General features: G+C 38.7%; 2 protein-coding genes across 6 annotated transcripts in view; one reads left to right on the top strand and one right to left on the bottom strand.

Annotated features, from left to right (window-relative positions):
* The window catches only part of LOC117139679 (proton-associated sugar transporter A), a 145,633-nt gene that overhangs the window by 90,518 nt on the left and 42,933 nt on the right, over positions 1-12,182 (bottom strand). The gene's annotated exons all lie outside the window — the stretch shown is intronic.
* Positions 6,136-7,497, top strand: LOC117139681. Its single transcript, XM_033302164.1, has 2 exons — positions 6,136-7,353; positions 7,409-7,497. The coding sequence occupies exons 1-2, from the start codon at positions 6,146-6,148 to the stop codon at positions 7,446-7,448; spliced, it is 1,248 nt and encodes a 415-aa protein (XP_033158055.1). The 5' UTR covers positions 6,136-6,145; the 3' UTR covers positions 7,449-7,497.

Here is a 12,182-nt window from a genome sequence, read left to right as displayed (position 1 = left end):
AGGCTAGATTTGATTAAGATAGCTGCTCCGCCTTTGGCGTTGCCACCACTCGGATCATTGGCAGTGTAGGCTACAAATCCGAATAGCTTAGGCGTCTCTGCCCCCTTGCAGTGTGTCTCGCTGAGCAGTAATACATCGATTTCGTGACGTCGCACGAAGCACTCTACTTCAGGCAACTTCGTGGATACGCCGTCGGCGTTCCACACTAGGATGCGCAGCGGCATCATTATGGCGCTTGACGCGCTTGGAGTGCAGTAAGCAGCTTGATAATCTGCCCCTGCTGCTGTGACTGTTGTTGCTGTTGCTTCATCATCATCATCATTAATTCCATCTGCTTCTCTTGAATCGAGCGCAAAGAATTAATGTTTTCATTAAGCGTTTGCAGGATGGCTTCAATGCTGCTGCTAGCATCCGTCGAGCGCTGAAGTGTACCCCTAGACGCCCTTGTCCGGCTGCGGCTCCTTTGACGACTGGGGCTTCCATCATAGAGCTGTTGCTGTTGCTTCTGTTGTTGGTGCGTCAGGCTCATTGGTTGCTTGTGGTGAATGGACCTTCTAGCCACATCTGCATAAGATATTCCGCCTCGAGAAGAGGGGATCTCCTTACCTCCAGCTAAGCCCCGTGAAGTTGGTCGCTCGTTTACTTCTGTTCTTCCAGCCACTCCACTTCTGGGTCTGGATCGCTGCAGGAACGCTTGTAGCTTGCTGCAACCTTTATAGTTTGCAGGATGCTGACCGCCACAGTTGTAGCAAGTGCACAGCTCGATGCGTGGCCTAGTACAGTCCTTGGCTGGGTGTTCGCCGGCACATTTCACAAAAATGTGGGCCTTACGGCAGTATTTGGCTGTGTGGCCAAACTGCTGACAACGATGGCACTGGACAATAGCGTTACGCTTGCGGAGAGGCTCAATAACTACTCTCATATGGCATAGTGCCTTTACCGCCAGGATCTCCTTATTGTTTGCCGCAGCAGCAATATTTAGGAAGAACATGTTGACTGGCGACGCTTTTGAGGTACCCGGTTCGTTTCGCCTAAGCGGTGTATGAATATCGAGAACCTTGTGCCCGATCTTTTCCAGCTCATCCTTGATTTGCAGGCCTTTCACGCATACCCTGTAAGGCCTGTCCTCTTTAAGCTGGTAGCAGTGGAACTCATACTCTTCGATCTCGAGCCAGTTCACTATGGTGCGAAATGTATTAGCGTCAGCCGCGTAAAGCTTTAGGACAACGCTCATTGACGCCCTAGCCTCAACCTTTTCTAGGTCCACTATACTTTCGATGCTCTGCATCATCAGGCATACGTCGTCCACTCCCTCCATTACTATAGGAGGTGGTTTGGACTGCGCCTTTTTGACTGAGCTAGTGGTACCAGCGGAGGCTGCATCCCGCTTAGCGGCAGCAATAGCAGCTTGATGACTGGTACTGGGCTGGTCATACAGATCGCCAATTTCATTGCCTACTTGTTTGTCGGCTGTGAGATGCGCAAGTAAACCAAATCGGTTTGAATTGCCGCCATATCTAGGTTCTGTAGACGAAGGGTTTTCCCTTTGTTTGTCGATGCTTGATTTGGATTTTTTCCTTTCAGTCTCCGGAGAAACACGAGACTTTCGCTTTATTTTTTGAAAGCGCTGCGGGGCAGCACATTGGGGGCTCGAGAAAACCGCAGTATCCAATGATTCATCAGCCGCAGCGGTTTCATTTAAAAAGTTCATACTGAAGTGTGCACCAAACCACCAGGGTTCTAGCCAAAACTTGAACCCTGGGATAGAAAGCTTTAAGCTCGCAAACAGCTGTTTGTGCGATCGCGTGGCAGCTGGGCAGCGGAGCCCCAGTTCGAGTAACTTAACTTTGTATTTTTGAATGAAAATGTTTTAGTTTCACTATTATTTCACTGTTAGTGACTTGGGGGGTCACTATTTGCTATATGTGCCAGTATTCTGGACTTGTCCATAAGTTTATTACCGCGAAAACTAATTTCACTTTATCCACTTTGTCAGGTGCGTATTGTTAGACACGAACCTTTTCACCGAATTGCGTATATGTGTCTGCAAGTTATCTAACCCGTAAATAGAACACTCTGCCCCAGTGAATAAACAAATTTCGAACTTCAAACTCAGCAGCACCTTCTTTGCCCTTGTTTATGTCGCCAGCACTTAGCCACCTGATAAATAACCAAACTTAAAGTAAACTACAGTCAGCATATTGGAATTCCACAATGCTTTGAAATAATTTCAGTATAACGCTTTCATCCTAAACAAAGTTAAAAGTTCAAGAAAATCCTAAAGAAAAGCTTCTGGCAGAGTTTGAGTGGATTAGGATTAATATTTAGAAGATCAGTCTGAATCGGGACGAGATCGCGAACATTTTCAAATCAAAGATAAGCAATTAAAAAGTGTAAAAATGTCTATCCCCGAATAAATATTAAATAATAATAAAATACTTCAAAAGTGCTAAAAAAAAATATCAACGATAAAAAGTTAAATATAAAACGGAACTCGCGCCGCCAACAACTCATATTTTTAGTGGAACAATTTACGTGTTTTTTTTAGCTCCGATTTTTATTTTGTATTTGTCAAACCAGACGAGGTTTTTAATAATTATCTTTTAGTATCAAATTTATTTGTTTTTAAATTTGTTCTTTTAACAGCTGGAAACTTTTTGATTTTGTGTTTTTCTGCACAGTGGTCTGATTTTAGACAAATATGGAAACAGTAAATGTTGTCTGCTTTTATAAAAATTGCTGCCAGGTTATAAAACCTGAGCAGCCAAAAATGACTTGTTGGCTATGTGATAGAATGGTGCATACTAAGTGCGCTGGTTTTAATGGCCGTACAAGTGATGACCTAGCAAAGGGTAAAAATCTAAATTACTGTTGTGATGCTTGCCTTGTGGTTGCGAACGAGATGAAATCGTTTATGCGCCAAACTAAAGGTGGCTTGAAAGAACTGATCAACAGTTTTGGCGTAGCCGATGATCTTCTTTCCGCGCTTAATTCACAGTTTAATGGCCTTAAGCTATTAGATGAATCTCCAAAGCGCAAAAAAGCCGCTGGTGGTAGGCTGCCTAAGGCCCCGCAACCACGGGCAAATGATCAACAGGACTCCACAACTGATAAGCTGTCAATCGCAGCAAATCCATATATGCTGAAAAGATCGGCAGCTAAAAAAGATTCGGAGCAATCCGATCAATCAGCTGTGGATGGACCCCACCTTGTGATTGCTAAAAATTCCGAATTGTCTGCACTGGTTTCTCAACCAGTGATTCCACCTGTCTCGATTAGTTTACCACCACAAGGGAACATTGAGTCCGGACTACCGGCTCAAGTTGGCACTTCAGAAATACAATCTGCATGGCTAAAACCGCTCGCGGTGGTTCCACTAAAGAAAAAAATTTTCGTTTCTCGGCTTTCCACTGATCAAACAACATCTGATGTATTGTCTTATATACAAGACAAAACAAAAGCCGATAATATAAAAGTGCAAAAATTTAACTTCTCTTACGCTAGGGACATATCATCTTTCAAGATAACTGTCCCAAACGAGCTTTTTTCGACCATATGTTCGGATGATTTTTGGCCGGATAGTATGGTGGTAAAAGAGTTCGAAGCTATGATCGAAATAGGAAAAATGGGCCCGTGGGAATTAAACTTATCTCACGTGGCCAGACCACTGCACCATCCGCCTCTTCATCTTCTCCCTCTTCTTCAAAAAACTAAAAACGAATCTTACTATTTCCTATCAAAATGCTAGAGGCTTGCGTTCTAACATAATGACGGATGCCATTAATATGTTTTATACCACAATCAAATCATTTGTTGACTCTTGTGTTCCGATGTACTATCCGTCAATCTCTAAACCTCCGTGGTTTAATAAATAGTTGACACACCTAAGAAATGTAAAGTCCAGACTCTATATGAAATTTAAAAATACCGGTTCTCAGTCCATCCTTTGTAAATATTTAAGCGCTCGGTTAAACTTTACCGTGCTTAATGCTCAGTGCTACAAAAATTATTTAAACCGTTGTAAGTTCCAGTTTGCACAGGATCCGAAACAGTTTTATAATTTCGTTAGCACTAAGCGAAAAACAAGTTCTTACCCTTCCTCGCTATTTTTTGAAAACACTACGGTTACATCGGATCAGGCAATAGCCGATCTATTCGCCAAGTTTTTTCAAACAACATATTCAACTTTACCTCATTCCGAACAGCCATATTCTTATGCGGTATCTAAGTCGAATCTAATATTTTGCCCCACTATAAACGAAAGCTCACTGCTTAACGATCTTCAGCGTGTTAAACCGGTCTATTCAGGTCCCGATGGAATCCCTGGCTGTGTGCTCAGATTCTGTGCGGAAGCCTTGTGCAAGCCTCTACTGAAACTGTTTACCTTATCTTTGGAATCTTCACAATTCCCTCATATATGGAAGGAGTCCTTTGTGATTCCTCTTCATAAAAAAGGTAGCAAACTGGATGCAAGCAATTACAGAGGAATCTCTAAATTGTCGGCTATCCCAAAACTTTTCGAAAATGTTATCACTCCTCATTTGCAGCACCTTTGTAGATCAATCATATCACCGTGTCAACACGGTTTTATGAAACGCAGATCTACAACCACTAACCTCTTGGAGCTAACTTCTTTTGTAATACAGGGTTTCAAAAATAATCTTCAAACAGATCTCATCTACACTGATTTTAGTAAAGCATTTGACTCTGTTAATCATTACCTTCTAATAAAAAAACTTGATCTTATAGGTTTCCCTGTTGATCTTCTAAATTGGATTTCAAGCTATCTGAATGGCAGGACACAACAAGTCCTCTTTAAAAATTCTTTATCTTCTATTCTCCGAGTCACATCCGGTGTCCCACAAGGGAGCCATCTTGGTCCGCTTCTTTTTACCTTATTTATTAACGACCTCCCCTTAGTAATAAAACATTCGCGTGTTCTTATGTAAGCCGACGATGTTAAATTATGCCTTCAGCACAAGGACAGTTCGCGCCATTTGGACTTACAATCCGATCTAGACAGCTTTCAAATATGGTGCCGTGATAACATATTAGACTTAAAAGGCTCCAAGAGTAAAGTTATGACCTTTTGTCGTGTCAACCCAATACGCACGATTTACACTCTAAGTGGGTGCCCTTTGGACAGAATAACACGGGTTGATGATCTTGGTGTTCTTCTGGACCCTAAACTAAAATTTTCTGACCATATTTCGACTATTGACAATAAGGTTTTATAAATGGTTTGGTTTTATAAAAGGGTGGTCTAAGGAATTTGATGATCTAAACCTTATTTATGACTAAAACCTTATTTATTTCGCTAGTCCGTCCGATTCTTGATTATGGATAACATGTTTGAAGTCCACAATACGTAGTCCACTCGGACCGCATTGAATAGATCCAAAAAAACTTCTAACTTTTTGCCTTGCGGTGCCTAAATTGGGATGCAACCCGTATATTACCTCCTTATTCCAGTAGACTACTTTTAATGAATTTACCGTCCCTAGCTAACCGTAGAACTATGCTTGGAACAGTCTTTATTCGTAAGCTTATTCGTGGGGATGTTGAGAGTCCCGACTTGATTAGTCGGCTTAACTTCTCGGTTCCAAGTAGATTCACTAGAAACTATATACCCCTTATCTTAAATCATTGTAGATCTAATTATGAGTTGCATGACCCTTACAGAGTTTTATGTTCTGACTATAATAGACTTTATCTTATTATTTGTAATCTTGACTCTCTGCCGCTCTTAAAGCAATCAATTTTATCTTTTTTAATACATAATTATATCCTACTAACACTAATATTTATTAGAGATACTTTACATTATATTCATGTAGTAGGCTGCTCCTTCTACCCTCTTCCTTTACTATTAGTCATACATTCCTAGTCATACATACCTAACTATACATAGCCAATCTAGTCATAAGCTTATACATTCATACACCCATCCTTACTATATACATAAATACAAATATTATCGAGAAACTTATCGACTGATCGACTCGCCACTCTGCAGAGAGCGCGGCAGTCAGTCGCTGTTGAACCAAGCTAGAGTAAAGATCGAAATAAAAGAGACAATTGAAATAGTATTCGTAACTTCTGTAAACGGCGGCTAAAATTTCAGAAGTGGGATTAATAATCCAAAATGGACGATAAAATCATCCTGAACGACTTTTCGCTGACAACTCTAAAAGATTGGCTACGTATTCTGGGCCAAAATACGGAGGGCACAAAAGCCGAATTAATCGCGAGACTGCAAGACATCCCAACGGCAGTTCGGGGCGATTGTCCACCGGAGCACCCCCAGAAATACGCTCCACCAAGAAACGACATTTTTTCTTCACTGGATTTCCAGAATTGTGAAATTAACACCGATCACGTAAGTGTGAATGCGATGAACAGAAAAGAATCAACCGAAACTGGCAGTGAGAGGGAGACAAACATGTTCGAGCTACAGCAATTACGCGCAGAGCTAGCAGAAGCGAAGGCAATGCTTAACGGAACACGATCGAGCTTGCAGTTCCAAGAACAACAACAACCAGAGCAAAGCAAGGCTACAGTTAGTTCCGTTATCCAGACGGCGCAGTTTACGCAGGCTGGCGCCACAAAAGAGAACACAACATTTCACTCGCCGCAGCGATCCAACGAGAGAGCGGAGAGCCAGCGTTTTCCAGTTGATGTTCTCGCTCTCGCCAAAGAGACGATAACCGATTACGATGGGAAAACTTGCGCGCGTGCCTGGATAACAGTGTTCAAAAATATCGCACGCACTTTCAACATCGATGACAACCATTTACGCATCTTACTCATCACTAAACTTAAAGGAAACGCGCAAGTCTGGTTACATGCGCACCCTGCTCGATTGATCGAACCAATTGACAATTTGCTTGATCAATTGTCATTGACTTTTGGCGAGCAATCATCCAAGGCTGAGATCCGGCGAAAATTCGAGAGTCGCAAGTGGAAAACCGAGGAGAATTTCTGCAGTTATTACGATGAGAAGATGGCTCTCTCAAACGGGATAAACATCGACGACGACGAACTACTGGACCAGGTGATAGAGGGCATACCGCTGCAAAATTTCCGTACCCAAGCACGGATTCAATGCTTCTCTACTCCATCGGAGATGCTACGCGCATTTTTGAACATCCGTTTGCCAGCTCGGAGGGAGCCACCTGTACAGCCAACCGACTACAAAGATGCCATACGATGCGCAAACTGTAATTCAAGAGGACACAAAGTGACATCTGCAAGAAGCCCAAACGTGAACCAGGTTCGTGCTACGCCTGTGGACAACTTGGACACCTGGTGGCACAATGTCCCACAAGGAAGAGCGTTTCAACTAATAATTATGTAAGATGGTTTAAAATTAATTTTTTTGAAAATGCTTATAAGCCTATAATTTCAGAATGCCTCATAGACTCTGGCAGTCCTATATCTATCATTAAAAAGTCACTTATTAACGAGACAATGAAGTTAGCCCTAGTTAATACTTGCTATTTTGGCTTAAACAACTGTATTCTCAAAACACATGGACAAACCACATGTTATGTATTGAAAGGATCAATAAAAATATATTTTCGTTTAATCATTGTTTGCGACCAGTCTATGAGGTATAATGTTATTCTCGGCAGAGATTTTTTAACTGCATGCAATTTAAATTTAGACCCGTACACCATGGGAATGATTGCGTTGAGAAAACCCATGGATATAAACAAAAGATCAATGTATACTGAAAATGATAGTCCTGAGAAATCGTTAGAAAATGAAATTGTTAGTTTAAAATCGTTAGAAAATGCAATTGTTAGTCCAAAATCGTTAGAAAATGAAATTGTTAGTTCAAAATCGTTAGAAAATGCAATTGTTAGTCTAAAATCGTTAGAAAATGAAATTGTTAGTTCAAAATCGTTAGAAAATGCAATTGTTAGTCCAAAATCGTTAGAAAATAAAATCGTTAATAAACAGCATAAAGAAACTGGTCCAATATCGTTAAGAGATGAAATAGTTAGTCAACAAAAGAATATCAGTAAACCAAAATTATCAGAAGATGAAATTGTTAACACTTCAAAAGAAATCGTTAGTTTTAAATTGCCAAAAGATAAAAACGTTTACGAACAATTAAATGACAACTTTGATAAGGAAGTACTAAGAATGTGTCATGTAACTGAAAGTGAGTTAGAATACAAAATAGGAGAAAATGTTAGCAACTAGAATTCGATAGGTTCTTTAGAAATTTTTATATAAATGCAAAAAGGCCAAATGAACCGACAGTTAGAAGTGAAATACAATTGTGTTTGGAAAACCCGAAACCGTTTAGCTGTTCTCCTAGGAGGCTTTCATACACAGAAAAAGACAGGTTACAAAAACTATTAGACGAATATTTGGAAAACGGATTTATACGACCAAGCGACTCGGAATATGCATCGCCCATTGTTTTAGTGAAAAAGAAAACTGGAGACATACGTATGTGCGTCGACTTTGGAAAACTTAATAAAATGACAATGAAAGACAACTATCCTCTACCTCTCATAGATGACTTGTTAGATAGAATGAATGAGAAAACTGTTTTCACCAAACTCGATCTTAAAAACGGTTTTTTCCACGTGCATGTTAAAAAAGAATCAATAAAATACACCTCTTTCGTTACACCATTATAATAGCCAATACGAGTGGCTGCGAATGCCATTTGGCCTCAAAAACGCCCCGTCTGTGTTCCAAAGATTTGTTAACAAAATTTTTGCTGATATGATTAGAGAAAACAAACTAGTAGTATATATGGACGACATTCTATTGGCAACCGAAAATATAAACGAACACTTAGAAACGTTGAAAGAAATTTTTAAAAGATTAGTTGAAAATAAACTTGAATTAAGAATAGACAAATGTGAGTTTATGCAATCGAGTATAAAATATCTTGGGTTCATAATAAATAAAGACGGCATAATGCCCAATGACAAAGGAATCGAGGCAATAAAAAATTTCCCAATACCTAACAATGTTCATACAGTACAAAGTTTTTTGGGATTATGCTCATATTTTCGACGGTTCATAAAAGACTTTTCTAGACTAGCTAAACCACTGCACGACATTCTTAAAAAAGATAAACCGTTCAAATTTGGTAGTGAAGAAATGATTTGTTTTAATATGTTAAAAGATAAATTAATACAGTCACCGGTCTTAGCTATATACAACCATAAACACGAAACAGAATTGCATTGTGATGCAAGTTCTTCTGGATTCGGTGCTGTACTTATGCAAAAGAAGGAGGACCAGAAATGGCACACAGTTTCATTCTTTTCAAAACGGACAACAGATATTGAATCAAAATACCATAGTTTCGAGTTAGAAACTTTAGCCATCGTTTATTCGTTACGTAGATTTAGAGTTTATCTTCATTGGAGGACATTTAAAATAGTCACCGACTGCAACTCATTAATTTTGACCCTAAGCAAAAAAGAGCTAAACCCTAGGATAGCCAGGTGGGCTTTAGAATTCCAAGGGTATGATTTTGAAATTGTGCATAGGGCAGGTAGCCGCATGCAACATGTTGACGCACTGAGTAGGTGTACAAATATAATGGTAATACAAACAAACAGTTTCGAAGATAATCTAGTTATATGTCAAGGGAAAGATACAAAATTAAAAGAAATCAGGCAATTGTTAGTAAACACAGAAAATAAATTGTATGAGATGAGAAATGGTATAGTTTACAAAAAGACAAATGAAAATAGATTGCTGTTCTACGTTTCGATAGAAATGGAAGAACAAGTGTTATACAAGTATCACAACGAACTTGGACACGTAGGAAGAGACAAAATGATGGAAGCTATAATGAAAAACTATTGGTTTCCAAATTTAAAACAGAAGTGTAGCACACATATCAGCAACTGTTTAAAATGTATTCAGTCCCAAAACAGGAAAAACAGAAGGATTTCTACACAACATACCTAAGGGAAACAAACCTTTTGAAATCATCCATATTGACCATTATGGTCCAGTAGACTTGGGTAGACCGAAGAAACACATTCTAGTGATAGTAGATGCATTCACAAAGTTTGTCAGACTATACGCAACAAAAACTACGAACACAAAAGAAGTCATACAATCGTTAAACGACTACTTCAGAGCATACAGTAGGCCTAAGTGTATCATATCAGATAGAGGAGCATGTTTCACGTCTGGCGATTTTGACTCATTTTTGAAAGAATGCAATGTTAAACACATAAAAATTGCAACAGGATCGCCACAAGCCAACGGTCAAGTTGAACGTATAAACCGAAGTCTTGGTCCAATGATTAGCAAGTTAATTGAACCTGATCAAGGTCTACACTGGGACTTAGTCTTAGAAAAGGTCGAATATACCCTGAACAATACACAACACCGCAGCATTAAACAGTATCCTAGCATAATGTTATTTGGTTTACAACAAAAAGGACAAATTATGGATGAGTTAAAAGAAAAAATTGAGGAAATTGGAGAAACGATTGAAGAAAGAGATTTAGAAAGCATTAGAAATAAAGGCGAGGCAAGTCAGAAAATAGCACAAGCATACAATAAAGAATATGTTGACAAAAAACGAAAACGATCAGGAGTGTTCACAAAAGGCGACTACGTCATGGTTAAAAATTTTGACTCAACAACAGGCATAGCTAAGAAGTTAATTCCAAAGCATAAAGGACCCTATGTCATAAGCAAAGTTCTCAAAAACGATCGCTTCCTTCTGGAAGATGTTGATGGATTTCAAATTTCTCGCAATCCTTACCGGGGTGTATGGAGCATACAGAATATAAAACACTGGCAAAGAAAAATTAAGAGTCTACAAAATAGAAAGTATAATTTAAGAAACTCTGTACAAAATAGAAAGTATAATTTAAGAAACTCTGTACGAAATAGAAAGCATAATTTAAGAAGTAATTGTAAAACAAAGAAAACAAACAAGAAGAAAAGAAAACCTAAAAAATGTTTAAGACCGTTTAAAAGTATCTCTACTAAGAAGAATAAAATGAGAAACGGGACCCTTAGCTTTAAGAAACGTTAATTGTTATAAAATCCTACGATCGGGAGATCTAGTTGTCAGGACGGCCGAGTTGTAGTAGGCTGCTCCTTCTACCCTCTTCCTTTACTATTAGTCATACATTCCTAGTCATACATACCTAACTATACATAGCCAATCTAGTCATAAGCTTATACATTCATACACCCATCCTTACTATATACATAAATACAAATATTATCGAGAAACTTATCGACTGATCGACTCGCCACTCTGCAGAGAGCGCGGCAGTCAGTCGCTGTTGAACCAAGCTAAAGTAAAGATCGAAATAAAAGAGACAATTGAAATAGTATTCGTAACTTCTGTAAACGGCGGCTAAATTCATTTCCTCATTTATGTTCTTTTTCCTATACCGCTTCTATCTTCTCGCGAATCGAGCCGTACGATACACGGCATCGCCCCTCGGTCGGTTGGGCGGGAGGTGTGGCTGTGGGATTGAATGGTTCAATCTCAGAAACACTCTTTTCTCTAAAAGAATTAAAAAAAAAATAAAAATAATCCAACGACATCTAACTGCTGTGACAGTGATCGTGGAAAAACTTAATTGGAAATTAATTAATGCAATAATCCAATTAAGAATTTAATATTTAAAAAGGTGTATTGAATACTTAATACAAAAAAACAGGAACACAAGAATAATAAAAATCCGACTCAACAAGAAACACCAATAAAACCAAGCCAAAATCTATAACCAAAAATATTAAAAAAAAATAAATAAAAAAAAAAACAACACCAAGAAAGAAGGAAGAGCTGAGGGCAATTCCTCGCTACAACTAAATACAAAAAAATGAAGGAAGACCTAAATAGATAATAATCAGGAGAATAAAACTGTAGGAAGACCCCAGAAAGTAATCAGCACAACTAAACGGAAAGTATCGTGAGCAGAAAATAATATTAGGCCTTATAAAAATAAAAAACATTTATAAAATATGAGCAGATATAAGGAATACTATAAAGTTTAAAATGAAACATTACAAAATCAATCAAAGAAAACAATCTGGAAAATTTAATAAATAGTTTTGAAAATTTTAATTTTATAATGGCAACCGGAGGTTCAGCACCAACCTTTTCTGCGCGCGGGATATCCAACACCACTAATCTCACAATGGAATTAATTAGCCGATTAATA

This window comes from Drosophila mauritiana, chromosome 3L, assembly GCF_004382145.1.
Source record: "Drosophila mauritiana strain mau12 chromosome 3L, ASM438214v1, whole genome shotgun sequence".
In the NCBI taxonomy this organism is placed as follows: Eukaryota; Metazoa; Arthropoda; class Insecta; order Diptera; family Drosophilidae; genus Drosophila; species Drosophila mauritiana.
The sequence above is the reverse complement of the archived record's forward strand: the minus strand, read 5'-3'. Positions and strand labels throughout refer to the sequence as shown.

Excerpts from the sequence above, each read along its gene's own strand:
- LOC117139681 (XM_033302164.1), top strand. The coding sequence starts at position 6,146 with ATGGACGATAAAATCATCCTGAACGACTTTTCGCTGACAACTCTAAAA. Across the intron at positions 7,354-7,408 it reads GCGTTTCAACTAATAATTAT|AATGCCTCATAGACTCTGGC; the intron begins GTAAGATGGTTT and ends CTATAATTTCAG.